The sequence below is a fragment of the Fundulus heteroclitus genome, chromosome 18 (assembly GCF_011125445.2).
Source record: "Fundulus heteroclitus isolate FHET01 chromosome 18, MU-UCD_Fhet_4.1, whole genome shotgun sequence".
Lineage (NCBI taxonomy): Eukaryota > Metazoa > Chordata > Actinopteri > Cyprinodontiformes > Fundulidae > Fundulus > Fundulus heteroclitus.
Genome location: NC_046378.1, coordinates 16272215 through 16298366, shown reverse-complemented (window position 1 = coordinate 16298366; position 26152 = coordinate 16272215). Strand labels below are relative to the sequence as shown.

Genomic DNA, 26152 nt, shown 5'->3' with positions numbered 1-26152 from the left:
TGACTCCATGCTTTTGTTTCCTGCTGGGACCCCTGCTCAGTTTGGGGTGTGAACTCCGCAGAGTCTGCGCAACCGGAGCCAACAAGGTTGAAAAAAAGGTAATTTAAAAAAAATAAAAGAAAACAGAAAAGTGAATACCTTTTCTCTAAATGCAGAATGGCTTTTTAATACAACAACTTTGATGACAATTAAAAAGCAACAATTATGTGTATGCAAGCTTTGATTTGTTGTAGCGGCCCTCTAAACTTGTTTGCAAAGCGTAACGGTGGCCTGTAGCGGCATAAAGGTCCAGGGTTTATCTTTTCTCTCGTACACAGTCCAACTCGAGGGCTAATTGGTTACTATAGATTGGCTTTAGGATTGAGTGTGCGCGTTCGTGGTTGTTTGGTTGGTGCGCCTCTGCGATGGACTTTCGACTTACTTTTGTACTCCGCCTCTCACCCACTGACCCCTGGAGATAGACACAGCCCCCCCCCGCTAAAACCCTGTCAGGACAGGCGGGTATGGTACAAAACAACGCACGGGTTTCCCTTTAACCCACAAAGGCTTAACATTACGCAGGCGGGAAAAAATTACATTGAAGTCCAACTCTTATTTGGAAAAATCTACCCATAGCAATTTGCAGAGAAAAACCACCGACGAGCTTCTGGCATAATTCTGGTGGGAAATCGTCAGAATTAATAGAGACCGCTAAACCTGATAGGCTAAATTTGTTGAACTGTAACCATAATCAATACAGTCGCAGACTGTTCCCTAGTGTGGATCCCACAGACTGCCCCTCATGGATCCCTGAGCAAGACCCTTGGCGCCAGAAACGCTCTCAGGGCGCTGCAGGTGCCAGCCCACTGCCTCCTAAAAGGGATGGGTTAAATGCAGAGGACAAATTTCACTGAAACATGTGTTACAATGACAAAACAAGATGACGTTGACAATGAAACTTGGACACAGTATAAAAAGTCCCAAATGCACAATACATTTTGGACTGGACATTTAACAGCCCTGACCCCAGGCTGATCAAAAACAGATCAAGCTATGCTCCTAAGCCACAGTGATGCCAGGAAGCAAACACATTTAAATCAACTCCACCAATTTTCTCAATAATAGCGGTCAAATATTCAGCAAAGATCACGGCTGGCTGACGACTTTGTCTGCAACTCGCTCAAGAGAGATTAAACCCAATACCGGTTGGGACAAGTGCGACTATTTGAGGCTGTATGTATAATTGTGACCCTGAGAGGAATAGAGAAAACTTATGGTAAACTCCAGCCTGCATGCGCATAACTCCTGTTTTTTTTTTTTTGTTTTTTTTTTTTGTTTTTTTAGAAAAGTCACTTATTGTATAGACAACTTCAAATTAATCTCGCATTCAGGTTCATGATGAAAGCATTTTAAACCACAGCCCATAAAATGTATGTAGGCATGGCCTTTTATTCTTTTTTTTTTTTTTTAGTTACTTTTACATTATGAAAATAATATTCACATAATGCTAGACATGGCGTCTAAGTCAATAAAAAATAACATTCAAAACACACAAAAAAAAATCATACAGAACAATTTTCTTGACACATCTGTGTTACAGTATTTCTAAAAAAAAAACAAAAAACAAAAAAAAAAAACTTCAGACCTCTTCAAAACACAACGAACTGCCACAATAACCTTGGTACAGTGCAGAATTAATAGAAGTTGCCATCATCACACCCCACCGATGATAAAGCCTCACATTTACAGCATGGATGGGGACACTTTTTATAACTTATTACATTGCGACGCTGAAAAGGCAAAGCTTCACACACATTACTTCACATTTGGGTCTAAAATCTACCGTGCATTTCAAATGCATAAACATTTCACACATTTACCGAACATTAAGTCAACAGGAGCTTTGCCGTCCTCTCTGCTAAACACATACGAAGCGCACAGTGGAGACGAAATGTAAAAGCTAGCTACCTCACGAATGGGATTCTTAACATGGTGAATTAGTCATAAACAAAAATAAAAAAAAAATACATATGTGCAGCAAATTCATTGTTATACTGTTCATTGTGGCACAGATTCACAGTTTCTGCATTCAAAAATGCATTTTCTAACAAAACCTAATAAAAAAGCACACGTTTCCCTTTAAGCTGGGTGAAAGAAAAACGAGAGAGGCTGACAATCAAAATCACGCAGCACGAGCAAAAACACAAAATGTAATCCGCTGTGCGCAGTTAATACATTTGGAATATACAAACTTGAATATGGTACAGGATTTAGACTGCCTCCAGTTAGACCTATAAAAACAGTGTTATGCTAAGCGGTGCGCTCCTTCTCCAGACAAGATCATCCGCGTTGCAAGGCGGAACTCAGAGAGATGCGTAAAAAGCCTTTAAATAAATTCTCCTTTTATTGCGGCAGGATCGTCTCACGCAAAGACGTGTTTTGAAAAATGTTTTAAATCAAAAGTGCCGGTGACAGTTAACCTAATAATTCCTATAGAACAAATCTAACCAAAGCCATTTTTAATCTACACCATACTTCCTTCAAGTTGAGAACAGTGTCTAACAACTTCGTTTGTATAATTTATGACTTTTAACATTTACATATGATATAGAGCAGAGGTACTTTTTCTCATACTGACTCTTCAAAATGGGTAAGACAAGTAACCACGTCATTCATATTCTGTATAATATGATTGAATTTGACTTTGTAAAGTGCCTCGCGATGACATGTTTCATGAATTGGCGCTGTATAAATAAAATTGAATTGAATTGAATTTATTTCAATAAGTTGGATGTGTCCTAAACGTTGCAGGTCAGAAAATGGCTACAAGAAGAAGGCGTAAGCGTATCCATATCAACAGAAAGATCAGTACTAAAACTGGAAAGGCTGCAGAGATGTTCAAAAAATGTCACGCCTCTGTGTTGAAGGGCTGCGGCAATTCATTTTAAAGCTTTGTACACATCTCTATCAGGTGAAAATAAAATGACCCAATCCTTAGTTTTTTTTTTTAGTCTCTAATCTCCAACAAGCTTTTTCCAGTTCTCAGAACCGAATCAGGAAGGGTTCGCAGTTTCACAGAAAGAGGAGAACCGGAGAGTCTAGGCTTGCTTTAGGTCCATAAACGGCCCTTCTGTCCCCTATGCACTAATTTGTTTTGCTAGAATATGCGATGTGGTAATGTTACCCCATAAAACGGTGTCCGAACTGTCGGCTTTAGCGCGGTGTGAGCAGGAGTTTGGTTGTAAGTGGTTCATAATGAAGTGCTGGGGCAGATAATGAATAAATCACACCGATTACATTCTATGCAGAGCCAGTGTTTAAGTGCAGTGGAGTACACACACCCCCCAGTGGTGAAAACGTGAAACAACACGTCCTACAGTTTCAACACGTTTCTATGCTGAATAAATGCACAGATCTTCATATAGATTATAGATAATAATAATAATAATAATAATAATAATAATAATATAACTGATGAGCTAAGTTGCAAAAACACTTTTCAGTTTCAATCTCTATTACTACTTGCGAGTGCAATAACAAAACGACACATTAATAAGTTGCATTATTTCGGGTGGGTTTTACACACCTACTCGTCCCATTCGTTCTCCGCAGCATTTGCTGTTAGTTTGGCTTCGCTGAACAGAGGAAGCACAATGGGGAAACTGTTTACAGTGGTTCACGGCGGCGTGACGGTTCCCTTCTTGACAAACAGAGAATGTCTCCTTTAATTCGCACAGCGGCAGCTAAACAAACGTCTCGCAGGTACGACGCTGGCCATGTGCGAATCCGGCGCTCCTCAGCCGATCAGTCACGGGTTTCAGTCTCTTCCTCTGGAAGTCGGGAACACACCCTGAACCTGACGGTCGTGGCTAAGAATTTGACTAAAGTGTGCCGCTTGCTTCCTTTTACGTTGCATCTTTAAGGGCATCTGGCTTGAAAAATGGGACCTGCTCACGCCGAGGTTCCCCTGTCCCTGAGGGTGGTCACCCTGAGCATGAACCTCCTGGTGCTGCGGCGGTAACGCGGCTGGGTGAAGTAAAACAAGATGGGGTCCAGGAAGCTGTTCATGCTGGCGAACGGCCTCGTGCTCTTGTAGATGATGGCGAACAGGTTCCTCGTCTGACAGGGGGCGTCGGGCAACGTGCGCACCACCAGGTACGCGGTCTTAGTCAGGTGGAAGGGCAGGAAGCTCACGCAGAACACGGCCGCCACCACCAGGATCATCCTCACGGCCCTGTCCCGTTTCTCGCCCGTGGCCGCCGAGACGCCGCCGTAGGACGCGGGGCGGCAGAGGACGTGGGCCATGCGGCAGTAGCAGACCATCACGCCCAGGAAGGGCAGCAGGAAGCCGAGGAAGGTCAGCGCCATGCCGTAGGGATAGTAGTCCAGCGAGCGCGGCGGCGTGCTCAGGTCGTAGCAGACCGTGCGGTTGCGCTGGATCCCCGTCGCGGCGAAGTTGAACGTGGGCCCGCAGAGGAGGATGACCACCACCCACACCCCTGCGCAGATGCCCCACGCCATCCTGCGGCCGCCCTGTTTGTGCCAGACGGCGAAGGGGTGGCAGATGCCAATGTAGCGATGCACGCTGATGCAGGTGAGGAAGAGGATGCTGCCATGCAGATTACTGAAATGAGAGAACAAGCGGGTCAGGATATGGAATATGGATATTCAAAACTGTGCAAAAGCTTTTAAGCAGACTTTATTTCAACATGCTGCCAAGCTGTTGCTACTAGGGCTGAACAATTAATCGCATTTTCAATATAATCGCGATTTTAAAAAAACGCAATTTCCAAATCGCAGAGTCTGCAATTTTTGGCTATGTAACAATTAGTGAATTAGACACGTCCATTAGGTGTTGGTAAAATGTTTAAAGTGGGTTTGCCTCCACATGGAAGGGAAAACAGTTGCAGCAGTGAGATAATCTAATTTTATTACTTGTTTTAGAGTTTATATAATCATACAGAGCATTAAGTACAGGTCAATCAGTTTAATACATAGACTTGCTTGTTGGTTACACTTTATGTTCAACAAGGATTGATGTCCAAATTAACTAAAAGCTGTTCTCTTGAAAAATATTCTGATTAATAGAAACTATAAAAGTTCTTGTTTTAAATAGTCCTTGTTTACAAACATCTTTATTTAGAAGCCATTGTTGTTGCTTTTGGTTAATGCAGAGAAAAGTCAAAATTGCAATTTTGGTTGAAATGTATCGTAGGCAGAATGCAATCATTTCTGCTCCGAGTTTAGATGCTGTGGGTCTTTTAGCAACTAATCCGCACAGCGAGTAAACAAATTGATTTGTTGTTTGTATATGTTTAAAAAGACATGATAAATTAAACTGGGAAAAAAAAAAAAATCGCATTAAATCGCAATATTAAGAAAAAAAAAAATCGCAATAAGATTATTTTCCAAAATTGTTCAGCCCTAGTTGCTACGTGTTTTTTTTATGGACTTTGGCTGCTTTGTCACAACCTGCTTAAACAAATGAGTAAAATAAAGGACAAAATGCCAAATTCAGTTTAGTAGCTGGCACATTTATTGCCAACCCCGGTAAAGAAGGTATAAAAATCCTTCAACTGACGTCATATTTTACTACCGTAGTATAATCTCGCACAGTAAAATTTTGAGAAATGCAACATTTAATCTGGGTGCTTCCGTTTAGTGAAGAAAATATACAAGAAAATAACTTGCTGTCCAATTCTCAGTAATCTAATCTAATCTAAACGAAGGTCACCAAAACGCGTTTTTCACCAAAACGAAACTTTTCGCCAAGAACTTTAACAAAGCAATAACTTTCTGCGTCCCTCCTAAATCCACGCAGCCCCATTTCCTTCAGTCACCTACAACTGGCTGGGAAATCCACCAAAATGTATCTTGCCACCACTCTCCCCAGCCAACATATACATATGGGGCCAACATGGCCTAAGAAACAGGCCCCTATACTGGATTGTCCACAAGTTTCCTAATTAAATCGTTTTATTTGGCTTTATTGGTGCAGAACAACCCTGGGTACAAAGTAAGACCCGTAGGATCTGTGTTGCTGTGAGTCTGCTTGTTTTCAAAAGCTCAGGGAACCTTGTGGATGACACGAGTTCCTTCAAATGCAGAAATATGTTCAATAAGAGTCTAATGGACTCCACTGGTTAACGAAAAGTGGCTCAATGCCGGGTCATTCAGCGACATGATGACTGAAAACATGCAGCAAAATGAGCAGTAATGGCTCATCAGGCCCAAAATCAATCCCCTCCTAAATCCTCCATAAGACTGTAGGTAGCAGGGAATTCCTCATTCGTCCGATTAATTTAGGGGCCCCAACATGTTTATTGTCCTCGATAGATTTACGGGTTAGTGTTAAGCAACCTAATAAAGATCAAACATTTAGAGTTCAAGTCCATATAGGGAGTAAAAAAAAAAAATCAGCCAAGACGCAGCAGACAGCCTACCTGTAAAACTGAAACCTGACCAGCTTGCAGGCGAACTCCCCAAAGGGCCAGTAGTCATGGCTGGCGTAGTTGTAGATGAGCAGCGGGAGCGACGTCACGTACAGAAAGTCGGCGATGGCCAGGTTGAGCATGTAGACGTTGTTCCGGGAGACGTGGGGCCTCGTCCTCCATATCTTCAGTATGACCACCGCGTTGAGAGGAAGGCCCAGCACGAAGACGACGATGTACACCGCGGGGAGCAGGATCTGCTTAAAGTCCTCCTTGTAGGTGCAGGAGCTGCCGCTGCTGCTGTGGTTACCGGCGGGGGCGGGGGCGTCGGCGGCGTTTGTGGGTTCAAAGCCGGCGGAGAGCAGGTCCAACGGGAACGGTCTTGAGATCAGCGACTCGGTGGGTGGGGAGTTGGGAAAATGTTGCATCTTCGCATCCTGCCGGACAAACATTAAAAAGGAAACGCTGAAAATCAGACTTTCTACACAACAAAGTGAGCTAAAGCGTCCACAGCTCCTCTGAGGTCAAACGGACGACGCCACACCTCTCCACCAGAGGGCAGACAACAGCTACACTGACGCCAGGGACTGCCCTATGTTGCAAAAACACAGTGAGCCAGGGTCCTAAACCATGCTGCATGCTAACCTGGCCAGCCTGGCTGATGATGTGCAGCACTCTACTTCTGCACAATTGTGAACGCACAAGAATTCACGAGCTGCATGCAGTTTACCACCAAAACGTGTTGGAATAAGTGAGCTAAACGTAAGGGGGGATCATTTGGGTAATATGTCTGTCTTTTAGGGCTTTAAATAACGATGAAGACGATGATGCGTCACGGTCCTGATTTATCTCCACAATAAAGTTAAAGCTTAATCCCACCAAATATCACCCAGGCTGAAATGAACAGAGTAAATCCATTATGCACTGCCCACGCTTTATTATTACTATACAAAATCTGAATCCATAGTTTTGCTAAGCTGGTAAATACATACATACCCAAATAGGCTTGAAGCTTTAACTATAAGCTTTAACTATTGATTTTTAGGTTTTGAAAACCCTTCCGCTTCACAACTATACACTACTTTGTGCTGGTCTATAGGAGAAATAACTCCGACACGCGCTGGAGAATAAGAAAGAAGCTCCAAGGGTAGAACAGCGTTTTCCGGCGCCGTTACTATTGTGACAGAACCAACTAAGTCAATCAAAAATCAACAGCGCGGGTGTAGGCGATGCGACGCTTTAACCTGCATCATAAAGCTGTCAAATAAAGACAACTGCAGACTGTCTAGACTTAGACCTCCTACGGTCTGGAACAGACGGGGATTAATGCAGCAATCCCAAATAATGAACAACCTCCTCCGAACTCAGTTAGTACATCTGAGTCTTTCAGGCAAGCGAGGAGTTGAGCAAGCGGTTTGCTTCAGCCGCTACCTTCACATCATCATCATCATCATCATCATGAAAAACATGACTCACGGCATTTCACAAGGTGATATTTGTAGGGACAGGTGAGATGTTTTTATAAAGCTGCCCCGGTTTGTGCGTTTTAAGCCCTAATTTCTCTGGCCTCCAGAGTGTGTGGGTTTCTCAGGCCCATCCCTGTCAGTGGGTGCAGGAACAGATGACGTTTGACTTCACATTTCATGATGTTGGAGGTGGAGACCAGGAGAAGTGTGCCAGTAAACCATGAAGTTTCACCTCAATGAATCATAATGGAGGGAGCGGAGGGGGAGTGGGGGGATCAGTTTTCCTAATAAAAGGGTGTATCACTACTTTTTACTGACATTCATTTGCAAATGTCCTCATGATTGAGCTGCCTGTAAATACATTCCCTTCAGTATGTGATGTTTTTAAGCAGCCGTAAAGTACGCTTCAAAGCAAAGGTGGACACGCAGAAAGGTCACGCCTCATGTGGCACCTTCCTTTCTAGAGAAAAAGGTTGCCGTCGGGGCAGGCACGGCGACGACAAAAGCAGGAAACGGTTTAATGTACAGTACAAAACAATTCTAACACATGGCAGGATATAAACTGAGGCTGGATGTCAACGATTTCCCGAATGCAACAAAAGATGGAGAGCGACGCCTGTGAAATGCTGATTTGAAATCGAGATTGCGTGTTTCTAAATGACATCTCAGACTTCCAGATAAGCCGGATGCGATCAAAACAAACGCTTTTCCGATAAAAGAACAAAACTAAACGATGACCTGAGCGTTTAACGTGCGCTCTATTAGGATCCATCCCCTCAATAGACACCTTTTTTTTTTCTTTTACAAAATATATGTGATGCAAGACTTATTGTCAACCTCAACACTGCCTGGACACAGATTCAACTAAAGACTTTGTCGCAAACTTTATTGTTAAGTGATCCATTATTTAGCAATCTTTACAATTCAAAAAGGCTTCCTTTCTCCTTGCTCTTACTAATTAATAATAAAGATGTTTTTTTTATTTTTTATTTGACATTAAAGAACCATGATTTTATTTATTTTCAAGTTTTAAAATGAGGAAAACGATGAAATTTAGTTACAGGAATAAAATGCCTGAAGTTCCCAAATGAGGTCTTTCCATATTTGCCCACTTTAGAAAAATTATAAAATAACATAATTTCCAGGCTAAGAACAGTAAACATCTGACCAACCATTAGTTTCATACAGTTGTTGAAATGTAATCAAAGTGTTTTGATGAGCAACCTACGAAAGCAGTCCTTATTAATTTAATGTAAAAAAAAAAAAAGAAGAATTGCTTATTTTAGATTTTTGTTGGTCGACTTTCTTTAGATCCAGTCTGCTGTGGCTAAAGAGCCAGATGCAGGTCGGCGTGGACTAGTTGCCAAGGTCCTGCCCTGAGGTGTTAAAAGGATGTGATAAACAGGCCAATTTATAAAAGCCATTCTGCAAAACGGGAAAGACGAGGGAACATGCTATTCAAGCAAGGCGGGTGTGAGTCCAGAAACTGCCACACAGTTTAGCACCTCGCCTAAACCTGTCCACGTGTACAGCTAGAGCAATGATTCAACAGTTCAGAACAGCTGGAGCGTGCCAGGGCGGGACGAGGGCCCGGGTTTATCTTGCCACCAAGCAGAGCGACGAGGGTCGAAAATAGAGAGGCAAAAAATAAAGAAGTCAAACTAAAATGAACCCTCCGCATCTCACTGTTGGAGAAGCGCAGCAAAGAGAGGCCTCTCTGGGTCACCAGGTGTCCATATGAACGCCTTTATTAAAAAGAAACATGTAATCTGCATGTTTGTTGGTTTGCTGATGTTCAGAGTCAACCTCACATGTGTTCATATGGAAACATTTACTGCAGGAAAGCGATCCAGGACACGACGTCATGTTACACCGGCAGTGACGGCGGCGCGTTATTCCTGTGGGATGACCTGGTCCGCACGGAGCAGTCTGATTAACGCATAAAGCCAAGAGGTGCTTCTGACGACTGCACCGCGTTAGTTTGATTCATGCTTAAACACTTTGGAAGATGAGGATCCCAGGACTTGGAGGCGTCATACATTGATACACTCATTTACCTGTGTAGAAACTAAACTTTCATGACTTCTATTTGGGAGGTTTGTTTTAAACCTCTCCCGTTGATCACACGCTCATGTTTTATAAAGATGAACCTCACGCCAAGGTCAGATTTTTTTCCTAATCATTTGTGCCAGATATGGCTACTGATATAAAGCGCTGTTTTCTTTTAATCATGGGTAGAGGAATTTCAAAAGGGAGATTTCTTTAACAGTAAATAGTCTATCCTGCTGATTTTGAATCCAATGGGACAATTTCCAAACCTTGTGAAGTTTAGATGTTTAATATCGTCTTATATATTGTTGTTATCCCCACTCATTTGAACATTTTCAGTTTTAATTAATAATTAAAATAAGCTAAAAGAGGGGTGGGGCCTTTGATAGATCGGAATATTTATTCACAACCTCACACTTATACAAGTTAGGGCTGAACGATTTTGCAAAATAATCTAATTGCGATTTTTTTTCTTGATATTGCGATTTAATGCGATTTTTTTCCAGTTTAATTTATCACGTCTTTTCAAACATAAACAAACAACAAATCAATCTGTTACCTCGCCGTGCGGATTAGTTGCTAAAAGACCCACAGCATCTAAACTCAAAGCAGTAATGATTGCGTTCTGCCTACGATATATTTCAACCAAAATTGCAATTTTGACTTTTCTATGCATTAACCACAAGCAACAAAAATGGCGTCTAAATAAAGACATTGTAAACAAGGACTATTCAAAACAAGAACTTTTAATGTTTCTATTAATCAGAATATTTTTCAAGAGAACAGCTTTTAATTGATTTGGACATCAATCCTTGTTGAACATAAAGTGCAACCAACAAACAAGTCTATGTATTAAACTGATTGACCAGAACTTAATGCTATGTATGATTATATAAACTCAAAAACAAGTAATAAAATTAGATTATCTCACTGCTGCAACTGATTTCCCTTCCATGTGGAGCAAACCCACTTTAAACATTTTACCGACACCTAATGGACGTGTCTAATTCACTAATTGTTACATAGCCAAAAATTGCAGACTCTGCGATTTGGAAATTGCGTTTTTTTAAATTGCGATTATATTGAAAATGCGATTAATTGTTCAGCCCTAATACAAGTATCCAACCATCTGCTATTTCCTTTTTTTTTTATTTCTACATATAGTCATTTAGTACATATTATTTTATACAGAAACGCAAGTAATATTGATCATTTTGTTCAATAAGGCATTCTGGCATCAGCATGAAGGGTTTAAGCACTTTCGATGACAGATTTTAAGTTTCGAGAACAAGTGGAAGAATGCAAAATAAGATAAGGTTATTTATTTTAACCCTTTATAAGATAGGCCGGCCCTTCTTCACCAATATTTGCCCACTTTGCCGTCATCGAGGCAAAAAACGAAAACAATCTGGCCTCATCCGCAGACGTGGCTATGTCAGACAACGTTCAAGAAACAAATTCATTTATTTGGCTTGAGTTTAGACTAAACATTTACGCCTCAAGATTTGGCAAAAAGTACTCTAGGCACATCAGAGAGGGAAGTCGGAGTTGGAATTTCATCCAAACCAATTTAAGATCAGATGTTGCATACGAGTGTATTCCTATTAGACTGTAAAAGCCAACCCGTAAGGCTGTTTTGTTTTCCAGTTTAACAAGGCATGCTTCAGATTAAAATGCAAGTCTGGATTTCCAGCCTCATGGACGTCCATCCCTGCTACAGTTAGCTTGTTTTCAATGTGATTATAGATCATTTTAAGTTGTTATCAGTATAAAACAGCTTGATGTTTTGACCAGATTTTGTAATTTATTAAAACTAGAGGCGAATCTTGTACAACTAGTTAAGTATGGATTAGTTGGTTTACCGCTGTTATTCATGTCACTCATTCATCGGCATTTCTTGGGAATTTCTTCCACGCCTGCAGGCTCCTGCAGGAGTCATGCCGCCGCGATGCACGCTGTTGACTTTAAGGTCTGGCACCAGGCAGCGCCAAGAGTGACACGGGTTTATATTTAAACCTCAGACTGTGAGAGCAACTTAGTACAAATATGGCAGTGTGAAGACTAAACATAGCAGGGTCGTAAATTTAGGACTTGATATTGTTGTGATTGCTAAGCATGTGGTCGCGTTAACATCGGGAATTTCAAACTTTACTGGAAAGTGAGCTTGTTGTAAAAACAAAAACAAAACAACAAAAAAACACTAAGATCTGCAGCAGAAATGACAATCACCAGCCGAGTGGCCAGTGAGTGTGCAAAAGGCTGTCTAAACCAACGTATCAGCTTCATAAACAAAAAAATTTTAAGTCTGATTCTTCAGACTTTAGCGGCCACTCCTCGTCGTACTAAGCAGCTGCAGTATGCGCCATCTAACAGATAAGAGCCAGCGCATGAATAATGACGCCGTGCTCACAGACCCCGCTTTCTCTGTAATTTCTCAAGAGCAGGAAATGTGAACGACCAGAGGAACGAGATAAAGAGGTCAGGGGTGTAGGCTGGGAACGCTGGCTTTCCTACCCGACATCTCCGTTGACCTTGGCCGCTCCGAACAGGACTGCTGCGCACTTATTGGCGCCCACGTTTTGTCTTATCACAAGAAGAGAGCTGACATGCAAGAAATAAATAAAACACACTTAAGGGGGGTGGGGGGGTTTCATAAAAAAATTACACTTATATCTGCAGAATCCTACACGAATCAGCAGCGATCGGGCAAAGCGACGGGAAAACCACGACTAGATGCTGCACATGCCTCCGCTTCTTGTTTCAATTAGAAAACCAGACATCCGCGATTACACTGCCGTCACACTGTGCTGGTGGCGGCGAGGACAGGCAGCGTGGCCTTTACACAGGACATTTTAAACTAATCAGCAGCTCCATAAATAGACAGACAGGCGATGAGGAGGGCTGGGGCGCTGACATGAGCGCGCCGTTCGCCATATGGCATCAAGGTAATAAAGCCACCCTTAGGTTTGTGAATAATGTCCAGGAAGGCAGCGCGCACCTGCTCTTCCTGTTCTAGTCGGACTGAGAGTCTGCGTGAGCCGCTTCACGGCTAAAGACAAAATGCATAAGCTTGAAGGGTAAATATTGGCTTCATCTGAAGTGCAAATATTGTGCAGAAACATCCTGTTTTTTATCCGCTTCTCAGATGCATTATATAAACGATGGCGTTGATATGATTGGGTTTTTCTAAAAAAACCCTTTCGATGTCTGCACACTGAACTGCAGAGCAGAACCTCTGCAGGACATGCGGACGGGCCACGACGATGCCTCTGGCACCGTAATCCATCCTCTGCAACCCTGATTGGTTTTCAGCAGGATATCGTCCTCATTTGAGCTTATTTCCCGCTGAGCTTGGGAGAAATGGGATTAATTTGTTATAATGTGCTCTCATCAGTTGTTTACAACCCCCCCCCAATCAGTTTTATTGTGACAACAGGAGGCAGCAGCATTGATACAACCAATGCAGGCACTAGTTGTGTTTCAAATATTATAATATTTTATTAGAATTTAGGGCTCAATAAAATAGAGTACACAAGAACAGCTCCTACTGTTTCCTTTAAACCCAGCAGTCCTAAGAAAAGTCATGGGAAAGCAAAGGTTGGGACTTGTACTCAAGTGGAGGGTTCGGAAATTCAGATCTGCACAGAAATGATCAGCCTCTTTCATAATTTTTTATCATAATTCTTAATACCTTCCTGTTCACACTTAAATCATTCAGTTGCGGTCTAAATAAAGCAGAACTGCAATGCTTTGGTCTGAAATATTCGTCATTGTGGCTGAACACTGTTCTGAGAGCAACTCGTCTTGGTGCAGTTCAGCCACTTTTGTAGTTTGCTGGTGGACGGTGTAATGAACTGTATCTGTTAAAACACCCCACAGCTGAACATTTTCATTTATCCACTTCTAGCTTCGGCAACCTTGAGCTTGGACTACAAAATTCCAGAGAAAAAATTTAAAATGGGGGATTCACGAAGTTGGTTGGCTGGAAGTCTACGACCTTGTTTAGGAGTTCCACAGCAAATACTGAGAGGTTATTGTAAAAAAAAAAAAAAAAAACATAATAGAAAATAAAGAAAACCGAATGTTTTGGAAACTATGATCCAAACAGAATCTAAAGATTTCTATCCAGCTCCAGGACAGACGAAATTTAACTTTTCTGTACTCAGAGACTCCAAGCAGACAGCAAAATTAATTTAAGGGCTACAAAAGAGGATTTTGCATATGTCCCCTTTAATGAAGATTACACCAGTCTGTTAAAAAGTGCAAAAATTAATTTCACATTAGATTATTGTCATATATTGTCTGGTTTTCTACAAATTCAGAATCCCCCAAATGTCCAAATTAGTCCAAATTCAAACTTCACCATTTGGTCAGAGCTAATGACACTCTGGAACATTTAAGTGGAAAATGGTTTTGTTGTGTGGCCTGTTGCAGAAGTCATGAAACAGCATTATGCAAATGTCCCCATGACTCAGCAGTGTGCAAAAGGATGACTTCACACATCATTTTTAATCCCCTCAACTTTAGTTCACCTTTATGTCAGCGCTTCCTATTTTTCACATAGACTCCTTCAGGTAATAAAATTTTAAATCCAGCCCATACACTGAAATATATGCACGTGTTCCACATGCATACAATAGGACGGATCCTGACCTCTGAATTGCAACACACGTCTAGAATGGGTTCGGCCGTGCAGCTGAAGTAGGTGTGGCGCCAGCATGATGACACAAGTTCGATTTGAAAACGAAAACATCACTTAGCTAAGAATGCGCTCCTATTCTTTTGAACTACATGACTCACACTTCTTGTATAGTCACAGTTATTACCCCGAGGCACTATTTTTAATAGTTAAGCACTCTCCACAAAGAAATGGTCTGTTTTTTTCTGTGGAAAACAGTTTTTTTTTTCAAACCACAAACCTGGATTAGCCAGTTGCACTGCTGAGTTCTTGCAGTCGACTTAAACCTAAAGTAGACCTCCTTGATAAATGTACAAAACCAACTGGACACTAAAATGCTAATTAGAAAACTAATTAGAAATGCAATAACCAGGCTGTTATATTTTTCCCTCTGAGGACTAAAACACAAGACAGGGGCAAAGGTTTGCAACAGTTTGCTTGGAGGTCGGATCCAACAGAACACTGCAAAAACGGAACTAAAAATAAGTCAGATTGTCTTGAACTTAATGTATTTGTCCTTGATTTGAGCGATTAGATGATCTGCCAATGGAATGAGTATTTTGACCCCTGAAATAAGATAATTAGATGTACTGCACTTGAAATAAGATGATGGAGATGAGTTCTTCCTATTTTAAGCGCATAAATCTTATTCCATTGGCAAATCGTCTGATTTGCATGCTCAAATCAAGGACAAATACACTCATTTTAAGAAAATTCAACTAATTTTTTGTTTCATTTCTGCAGTGAAAACTAAAGATTTTGGCATTAAAGCATTTGTCCCCAAATGTTATCTGATTTAAGCTCCAAACAAAGCGCATCAAAGTGAATGGTATAGGTTGCACCGTTTAAAGACTGAAAATGCTCTGAGTTCTTGATGCATTTGATCAATTGGGGAGAGAAAAAAAAAAAAAAAAAACACAGATTTTTCCAAGTCAAAATTGGCCGTTATGATCTGTGGCCCGTCTGATCGGCGCATCTCTAGAAATAATGAGATACGTTACTGGCTTTGTCCTTGGCCATCCTCTGAGAACTTGTTTTTTGTTTTTTTCCCTGCCTTAATCATTATTGTTGAGGTGGGATCTGGTCATGAAAACATGTTTTCGCCTGGCTCCTGGCGCCACGGACTGCTGGGACTTTTCTACAAAAACATTTGGTCAGACACAGCTTATCAGAGGCCTAACGGGCGTCCAGATAGATGCTGTGTGGTTGATGTTGTCATGAGACGGCTGCAGGGGCAGCAAAAAAAAAAAAAAATGCAAGTCTGGTGAGAGCAGAGTGTGTAAAAAGAGGAAAAAAAAAAAAAAAAACAAGCATCTTCAGCTTTTGACGCCGACTGCTTCCTCAATTCAGCTGTGACAGACAGTGGCGGAGAATTACTCTGGCTGTGGTTCTTCCTTTTACATTAAGGATTGTGAATCGCCTCCCAACAAAGACCAGAGAGGCCCTATTCATCTCCAGACATTAACATACCCGTTCGGCGTGCAGGTTTAGGCACCGAACTTTAAAATATTTACTCACCAGGTTTAGCTCTCAATGTTTTTTTTTTTGCCCTAACAGTAATTTAGCACCTCCGAACCAGAGCCGCATTACACTCGTCTAAGTCAGCCAGACAAAACGCCCACAGAAGCCCAACCACTGCCAAGCAGAAAAGCAATCTTCGGAAGACAAAAAAAAATAAAGAAATTGGCACGCCAAAAGTCCCCCTGGGGGGTTTGTCAAGTCTTTAGACAGGGTAGCCTATTTAAATTTCTCACGACTATAAAGTTGGTGTCGAGAGACAACTTGTTGCCTTTACTGAATCCGATCTCATTGCTCCAACAACGTTATAGACAGAGACTATATTGTCAAAACCTTGACGATACAGACTGCGTTGAAAGCATTTAGAATGTAAATATTCTGGTGAAGATTCTCAGTCATCCAGGTCATGGTCATTCCAAAAAAAAGTAAAAAACAAAGCAACTGGACTTGTTTTCCTTAGTTGAAGACGTTTCGCTTCCTCTCCAGGAAGCTTTCTCAATTCAAAAATTACACTGCCCTTGTTTGGCAGTAGTATAAAGCTTGGTACTCCACATTACTCCAGACTTTTTGAATTGAGAAAGCTTCCTGGAGAGGAAGTGAAACGTCTTCAACTACGGAAAACAAGTCCAGTTGCTTTGTTTTTTACTTGTTTTGGAATTAATGTAAATATTAGCTGATTAGATGATCGTGCTATTTCGCATTAAAAAAAAGAAAAGGTTTTTCACAACATCCAGTTATATTAGGAGGTCTTAAAAAAAAGATGAGTAGCTTGTCATAGCTGTGGCAATGCATAACAATATCCATTGCTTTTTTCCTGCATTACCGTTATATCATTTACGAGGAATGTGGCTGAATGGGAAGGGGTAGTCATCTTACAGTAACAGGCTGCAGGTTTAATTCCAGCTTCCTCCCCTGCTACACTCCTGGGTGAGGCAGTTGACCTCAATTTGTCCTCCTATCTGCTTATCGCCGTATGAAAGTGTGCATGAGTGTGAGTGTGAACGCGGCCCTCGTGTGAAGCTCTTTGAGGAGTTGGCACGACTTGAAAATGGCCATATAGTTACATCTGCTATTAATAACCACTGCTTTGTGACTGTATTTGATTTTAAAAAATATTTAAAAGTGTCAATTTCAAAGAGTCCAAGCAAGGTAAAGATGGAAAGAGCACTGTGGTGAACACCTGGGATGATTTCATGGCTGCATTCCTGGAAAACTATTATTTTTTTGGCTTGGTTCTACTGGGAGGCCTGGATAAACTTTATACCATTAACAATCAGGTCAAACCTTGCAGTGCACCTCCAGTAATGCCCTGCAGCGCTCACTGAAAGAATTGCACCTCTATAGTACACAGGTTAGTAAGAGTATTCTGTAGAAAGTGTGAATATGTAACAGAAATTAGTTGCAGGGTTTTTCAAAACTCTTCCAAACCCCTGAATATATATATATATATATATATTAAAAAAAAACTAGTGCTTGTAACTAGGGCTGGACAACATATCAAAATTTTAGAAGCATTGCAAATTTTTTTTTTTTTTTTTTACAGGAGATTTCATATGAGACTATATCGTTCATATCGAGATTAGTCTATGTTGCGTTATAATTATACTCCAGGAGGTTATTTTTCAGCAGTTTCTCACATTTGTCTACAGCTGTTTGAAAAAAAATGCGCCTGTGACACATTTGGGATAAAGCTTTGATTCAGAAATGCCTTTTTATGAAAAACATGTCGAGATAAATATCGTATATCGACATTCAGCCTAAACATAACGAGATATTAGTTTTGGTCCATGTCGCCCCCAGCCCTAATTGTAACCACAAACTTAAACGCGTGTTGTTGGAATTTTAGCTGATAGAACAAGACAGAAAACAGGAAAATTTGTTTTGTTTTTGTTTTTTTGTTTCATAAAAAAAAAAACTCCAAAATGCATGTGTAATGAATTTGTACATGCTACTATGACTCCAAAACCTTTGAATTAAATCCAATGCGACCGACCAGGGGCCAACTGGATAGTCCACCTGAAAGTAATTTAATCTCAGTATAAATCCAGCTGTCCTGTTTCTGGCCTCAAAGAACCAACAGCTTTAACAACAACAACAACAACAAAAAGACAGAGGAAGACAGCAGACAGATGAGGGGGAAAGTTGTAGAGAAATTTAAAGCAAGGTTAGGAACCTCTACCAGGGACTGACCCTCCAGCTAAACTCACAGCCTGGGGAAGGAGAGCATTAAACTGTGGAGCATCTGAGGCCCATGGTAACCCTGGAGGAGCTGCAGAGATCCACAGCTCAGGTGGGAGAATCTGTCAACAGGACGACTTTCAGTAATGCAGTCTACATGCTGCCTTCATGCAAAAATGGCAACAACAAAAAAAAAGCAGTTTTCAAAAGAAAGATATAAGACACACTTGTGCACATGTCCCCAAAGTTGTGAGGAGGACACATCATACGTGTCCCAGCAGCAGAGACCGAGAAGCCGGTTGGTGTTGATGGCAAGATGGATTGAGCTAAATACAGCTCACCATGCGAAGCAGTATCCATTTCCTTCCACTTTACAATAATGCTCCACTGTGTTGGTCTGGAACATTTCCCTGGAAAATCTATTGAAATCGGTGCTTGAAACGTGAGAAAATCTGAAAGTACGCGGAAGTGTATGTGACCAATCCTTTAAGTCACTAAATAACAGGGGGGAGAAAATAACTTCGGCTACTGGAGTTGCGTCTTATCCTTCATGTGCGCATTCCACTTTTACTCTCACTTTCTAATGCCTTAAAGATTAACCCGATCTGCCATAAAACCACAATGTTGTGCGATTCACCACTGGCAACGCTGATATATTGATTACTTAAAGCGTTTTGGTTTAACTTAGTTGGGTTTTTTTTTTATCAGTCAGTCTCTTTTAGGAGTTAGTAAGAAAAAAACATATAAAACAAGCAGAACTTACCCTGAACAGCATCAACAACTCGATCTGGCCATGAGGACAAGATTACTTCGTCCTGTGCGCTCTCCCGTGTCGCGCAGCGTGGAGCAGCGTGGCGTATGGGCGCTGTGGTGCGGTGCGGTCCGTGTGAAGGCGTTGGGAGCTGCGCTGGGGCTGGGGTGTGTGAGCACTGACTGAGCAGCTCTCCTGTCTGTCTGAAGGGACCTGGCTGGCTGCGGACTCGCTGCGCGGGGCGCGCTTTGTTGTTCCTGCACCGCCGCGAGAAGAGCGCGCGCTTTCTGAAGGGTTGCGACACAAAGGCGAGCACGCGGACGTTCTCACATCAGCAAAAATACACATAAGACCCGGCAGCTCTACTTCTACAGGCAACATGTTCTTTTGGTAAGCTGGTTAGTGGATAGTGGACTTTCTACTGTCCACCTCACCTGTATTAAGTTATTTCCCAGTTATTCCATCCAACCGCTAAAGTGACCAGGAACGTGCTGAGGGGATGGTTATTGGTGCTGCAGCCCCTCTTCCCCCTTTCCCTTCATACTCAATATATATATATATATATATATATATATATATATATATATATATATATATATATATATATATATATATATATATGCACACACACACACGGCTCTCCACTCAGGGCATCTTTTGATCAGAGGGTGGCATCTACATCAGATGACTTCTGACCTGAGCAGGTTTTCCTTTGTGTAGGGATGGCCGCCCCCTTGTTAAGAACAGCGTACGGGCTGTGAGAAAGGTTTTTACTTTGAAATGCTGAAGTCAGTAATGCGATTTGAAGATTCATAGTTGATGGATAACTAATGCTGTTCCAGTTCCAGTCGGAACTTGGACATTTTGATTTCCAAGTCCAAAGAATTAACTGGAACACCCTCCAAAGTCGAACTTCCCACTCTGAAAGTCTGAGAATTTTTGTTTAAGGGTGATTGTCTGATCCAACATGGCCGCTCCTCGCATCAATAACAGTGCGTCGTGATCAGGGGTGCCGCCAGTAATTCACCACTGGCAAACCCATGACAAAAAACTCTAAATCATCCTCAAAGCTCATACACATATATACGCTTTCTTTTTCAGGCCCCCTGGCAGTCAGGGGACCTTGGAATTGTCCTAACTTTTCTCCTGGCGCAAATGGTTGTGACGAAAACATGTTGAATTCACAAGACAGAGTGGTTGCAACTCTAAAACTGACCAATTAAACGTGGTGTTTGCATGTGGAAAGTACAGTTTTAAACAACGTTAGTTGTTTAAAGAAATACGTTTTCTTGACGTTCGTGACTCAGGGTGTCAGCACCACGCATATGATCTGCATCAAAAATATCCTCACACCATTCCTATCAAAGCAACAGTGGTGGGTGAACTCAGTGTAGCGATTCAGTCGTTAAAGCAAATGCTGAAAATTAGAATTGTATGTTTCGCGTTCTCACTCTTCTTGTGGGAAATGATTTCTGAAGGTAACAAACCATGTTACCACTCCCATGGCTGCCTCGTCCCGTGAAGCCGGCTTGCCCCTTTCTGGGTGTGTGTCTGCCCCGCTCCGTGAGTCAGGGCTGACTGTCTATCCCTCTTCAACGCATCGGCCCTTTCACAGAATACGTGGCAAACGCATTAAGGTGCCTCGATCCCGCTTTGACGGGTTGCCCGCAAGGAATCTCGACACGTTTTACTTTTAACTTAATGCGGGAAAGTCTTTTTAGGTGGGGTCAGCTTGAAAGGTACCTCTTTTTAGGCAACAAAATCCGCTTTAGTTATTTCTCTTGCTCTCGGTCTGTTATTTTACATAATTTGCCGTTTAGTTTGAAATTTTGCTGGAGGTGAAAGGCCTCTACATAAACTCAGCCTCATGGCGCGTTTATATATTTATTCACCCAGTTGTTCTGTTACTATGCTCTATTTTTTTGGATCGTATGTTTAAAAAAAATCCAAAACCACCTGCATTGTTCAGACACCCTGAATGCAATTACCCAAATTTATTCTCTCTGATTATAAACATGTGCCTAGGCATGTCCTCTGAGAGAGGGAACTCAAGAAGATGCAAGAACTCGTTGGGTATAGAACCAGGGGATAAGCAGCGTTAACCAACGACCAGAACGCAGCTCAGATTGACTATTGCAGATAAGATATACACGATGGTAGCCAAGTGTCTCAGACTTTGGGTGTGGTTATTAAAGTATTGCGCCCAGTCTGATCTGATCTGCCCCCCCTGACATAGTTAGGAAATATTCAAGACTGCTCAGAGGAAATAATCCAGGAACACATTAGCATTACTGGCAGCAGAAGCAGAAGCTGAAGCAGTAATCATGTGCAGAAAGTAAAACATGTATTTTCTGCCTCCGCTATCATGTTGCCTGTTGTTACCTTAAAGATGGGATTCAGCACATAGTGCGGTATTAACCTTAGGAACCTTATAAAAATCTTTAGGATGGATTACTGTCATCACAATAGAAATTATGGAACTAGGTCAAAGGTCACACATGGCTTTTCAGGCCCTTCAAAGTGGCTCCCAATAGCTCTGGACCAACATGTTGCTCATTTTAGGAGGTTTTCAATGCATTTTCATGCAATAGCTGGCACTAATAATGCAAGAAACCCCTTTTTACTGCTTATACACACATTTGATAAATTGTGAAATGTTCCAAAAAAAAAAGTTATTCATTTTCTCTTTGTAAATGTTCAATATTTTCACTTGTTCAAAAACCCTAATTCTAAAAATAAAATGCTTGTTCTATAAATATTAAATAAGTAAGGTTTGTATTGTAGGAAGAAAACTTGAACGGACCTTTCCATTTCCATGCATGTTTTACGGCTGTTGGCAAATCGTATCCAGTGAAGGCAAAAATGTCTCTTTGGCTTGTAAAGGGAGGAAGAACAATGTTTATTATCACGTTTAGCATTATCAAAGGTCACGTTTAGCTATCCCAAGGCTGCAGTCCAACTTTTGGAAAGCTCACTGCTTTGTGCTCCATGTTATTGTAAAAGTTGCCCTTGTAAAACTTAGGCTATTGCTTTTGTTTAACATCCCGGTTGTTGTTTTTAGCTTCAGTTTGCTTTTATAACATCTTTATATATATATATATATATATATATATATATATATATATATATATATATATATATATAACACTTTTCTTTTCCCTTTTTTAACTTTATCATTAGTTTGTTTTGGTGCATTATTACACTAAGACTTTGTCAAGGACTTCTAGGAAGAAGATGTATTTTCTCAGATGGATGTTTTTAGTGAAATTAAAGACTAAATCAAGTACAACTTGTGTCGAGTCATAAAAGCCACCATGAGTGAATGTGTGGTTGGGTAGGCTTTTTTATCCCATTTTAATATTGTTTACCTTCAGGAACTGACAAAAACACAGCTCTTATTTCTCTCTTTTATTTCGTTGTCTAATAATTTGTTTTGGCTGCCTGCTTAGTTTGACCATTTCTAATGTGTGTGTCCGGAGAGGTTTTACGTCTGGTTTTAACCTCTGTAAAGCGTCCTGTGTTGCACTTGGATGAATAAAGTTTGATTGACTGATTGAAAATGCTGATTGACATCAGAGTACCGTTCCTTAAAGGACACCATCAGAGTTTATCCAAATTAGGAAGCAAGTTTTTGGATCAAGCACGGTTAGCGATGTCCTGGGAGTTCATCTTTGGGGGGTCTGTTATCCAGGCTGGAGGTCCATCACCCAGGCTGGACGCTGCTTGTCTTCACTGGTGTGATTGCACTGTTTAATTATAGAAATGTCCTACAGTTCGTGGCTGTAATGCAAATAAGATCCTGCAATTGCTTGCTTATACAATAAAGGGCAAAAAAAAAGTTATCCAGATACTTGAAACACAGGGGCAGATCACATGGCATCATCTTCTTAACGGAGCAATTAGCAGGATTATTATCGAACTGTCACAGATTTTATTTATTTATTTATTTATTGAGGGGGTGGGGGTCATCCACATGTAGGGAGTGAAAACCTAAAACTAAAGACAGTTTATGGCCCAACTCCGTTTTCCCTTGTGCTTTAGTCCGAGTCGTAGCCGCTACTTCTTATTTTTATTATTGTTTGCCCTCCAGCACATAATCACTCATCATTCCCAAACTTGTCAGCAGTTAAATCTGGACTCGTCCCTTTTAGATTTAATTCCTGACTTAATAAGTGTGAAATTGATTTCGCTCGCAAGAGGAGTCGCGCTTCGACTTTCCACAGCAGCACGATTATGAAGACGGACGATTTTGCTCTCTTTGTCTGTCACTCCTTAAATGTCAGCGTATCGAGCTGCTGTAAAGCTGTTTATTGGTCTCCATCGACTCCCAAGATTAAATTACAGCAGCCTTACTCACAGGGTTTGTGTCTCCGTGCGCGTGGGGAGAGAGTTTGGAGAGCCAGAAGACTGGATGATTTACATTAACAAATCCCAAGAGGCGGCACCGCAGGGATGCCTCGTTAATCAGGGCTGTGCTTGTTAATGTGAGAGCTCAGGATACAAACGATGGGGATGCTTTCATGGTTAATTTTCCAGCAAACTACAATGTTCACACGAGTTTACTTCAGCTTGTAAATAAATATAATTTGATAGATTATCGGTCATTTTAAAACTGACTGTGGGCCCCCCCTGCAGTCACAACAGTGCTGGTTTGAAGGAAGAGACAAATGTGATGGCCAAAATCCCCCCCAGATCTGACCTTCCACTCATGTAACAAGTTTCCCAATGACTTCCAGAAGGAAGAAAGGCCTTAGCTGGACTCTGAGAGGTCACCATTGCACTCCCAGATTAGTTCAGTTCTTCCTTTGGGGAGGAAAACATGATGGGAAAAAATGTTACATCTCTGATTGGCTGATCATTCACGCTCCAGCTGCCAGAGAGCACCTAGGTTCGGAGGCAGGGGCTCAGACACAGAATCAGAACCAGAACCAGGACTGATCACCCTGTCCGGGTCTGGTTGCGTTGAACTTTGACGCCATCAAAAAAGTACATCGCCATGTTTTTCCACCTCTGCGTTCATTCCTGGGTTCATTTTCCACTGGAAAAGAAAAACAAGGCTCAGCCCAACTGACAATTCTCCTTTAATATTCAGTTATTAACTTGCTTTTTGGTTCACGCTGAGAAGTGATCAAGGCGTCCATGAGTTCTGGGCGAGAGAGCAGTACAGCCTGCCTTTTTCTGAATTCCCTCCGGTTCAATGGTATCACTGTAAGGATTCCTTCGGCCGAGGGAAAACCCGAGGTGGTCGAACCCCGCGGGACAGAGATGTAACTTGGGTCTGAGAGAATAAATCAGTCCCTCCTGACCCACGTAGGACCCTCTTTCCAGTTCTCTGTCTGGTGTTGTGGTGATGGAAACAGACGTGCCCAGGTTCAGGCAGAGAAATCCTCTTCTTTCTTTCTTCCTTCCTTCTAGCTTCTGTCTGTATATATATCCTTTTTATTTTATTGTATTTTTTTTTTTGTCTGCACAATTAACACCAAGTCAAATTCCTTGTAAGTGCAAATCTACTTGGCGATTAAACTTCATTTTGATTCTGATAACCCTAAAGCAACATTGGCTCTTATAAGTCATTATTCTGCCGCAGCAACGCTTTCATCAAACATCAGAGAGAAAGATTAGTGAACTATTTGATACTTTAAATCAGCTTATATAATATTTGGAACATTAATCTCCATCTCAGAAACCCGTCTCCCTGTAGGAATAGTTTGTAGAGTTGGCACCTGTGTTATCTTTTTTTTTTTGTTTTGTTTTTTGTTTTTTTTTGCTTAAATCATAAAAACAGATCTTAATGAGACTCATAATTACATATTAATATTATGTTGTGTCTAAAATAAGAATTTCCCTCCACTTAGAATTTTGAGAAATTGAAACCGATTTAAGTGAAGAGACTGAATTTGGACACAGGAACGTAACAACACGGCTTGCCTCAGCAGCGCTTATGTACACAGCACAGAGCAGTTGTACGTCTTAACAAGTTCGATGACTACATATTTGTCCTGTTGAAACTGAGACGTGTATGGACATAGTAGTAAAGTTTTGAAAGGAATGCGTCTTTTTTAATCCTTTAACACAACAACCCGGGTCATATTAGGCCCAACCCGTATGCAAGGCTGTTTCACAAAACCTCTAAAAGCTTTTTTCTTTTTTTTTAAAAAACAACCTGATGATAGTTTTTCATGGTCATGTTGAAGTGCCTTTAGTCTTCAATTACACTAACTTGCCTATAAAGCAGCCTAGAGTTGATGCAGCTGCTTACTGCAGTATGTAAATATACTCCTGTCTGTCTGTCCCTCCCATAACTGAGGGTGAACAGCTGCTAATCCTCCCACTTGAAACTCATCCTGCAACATTTTTATTGAAAGATACATCTCAAAATGCAGAAAGCATCATCTTTACCAATCATGTCACACAAAAAAAAAAAGCCTAAAAAAGGTTTCATTTGCACCACTTTAGTCAGATCTTCGAGCTTACTGCAAACCTTGTCCCAAGACCAAACACAAGATGGGAAAAGTTGGCTTCAGGACGTCGTATCTGTGTGAAGCTCACAGAAGAGCGGACAACAAAGTCAATTCTGTTTGATGATATGCAACGTTTGCCTAAGTCTTAGAAGAGACAGCTGCAGCAGGATGTTCATCCTTGCTGGCTGAATATACAAAGGATAATCTAAAAGCTTTCACTCTGAACATAATGGGCGACCGGCGAAGCCTTGTGCTTGCATGATTTTAAAAATCTCATTTTTTTTTTTCTTTTACCTGTAGCTACATGTTCACTGCCTAGTATTTGTATACAAATTACATTATGAGTAGCCACAGGGAAACATGGTGGAGGGGGTGAAGGACAAGTGAAAGAAGGGGCGGACGTGTGGAAGGACACGAGGAGGAGGAAAGGAAGGGTGCAGGAGAAGACGGCGTGACATTAAGGAGGGCGGTGAGAAAGGAAGCAAGACAAGGACGGGAAGAAAGCAAGGAAGGATGCAAGGAAGGACAAGGATTAAAAAAAAATAAAGGAGGGAGAGAGGCAATGGCACAAGGAACGAAAGTTAGGAAAGAAGGATGAGGGAAGTCCTTTAAACAAGCGCGTAGGGAATTCTCTTTACCCA

The 26152-nt window shown here is 41.4% G+C and overlaps 1 protein-coding gene across 4 annotated transcripts; it reads right to left on the bottom strand.

The window, feature by feature from the left end:
* Positions 1–1371: 1371 nt before the first annotated feature.
* Positions 1372–19397, bottom strand: LOC105923444 (P2Y purinoceptor 3). Of its 4 annotated transcripts, none has more exons than XM_012859428.3 (3): positions 19063–19397; positions 6423–6847; positions 1372–4603 (listed from the first exon to the last, which is right to left on the bottom strand). In XM_012859428.3, exons 1-3 carry the CDS (start codon positions 19072–19074, stop codon positions 3931–3933), a joined length of 1110 nt encoding a protein of 369 aa, XP_012714882.2. In that variant the 5' UTR covers positions 19075–19397; the 3' UTR covers positions 1372–3930. The 4 variants fall into 4 exon arrangements, with proteins under 4 accessions (XP_012714882.2, XP_036005884.1, XP_036005885.1 ...); XM_036149991.1 differs by lacking the exon at positions 19063–19397 and adding an exon at positions 18312–18406; XM_036149992.1 differs by lacking the exon at positions 19063–19397 and adding an exon at positions 12593–12855.
* Positions 19398–26152: the final 6755 nt, after the last annotated feature.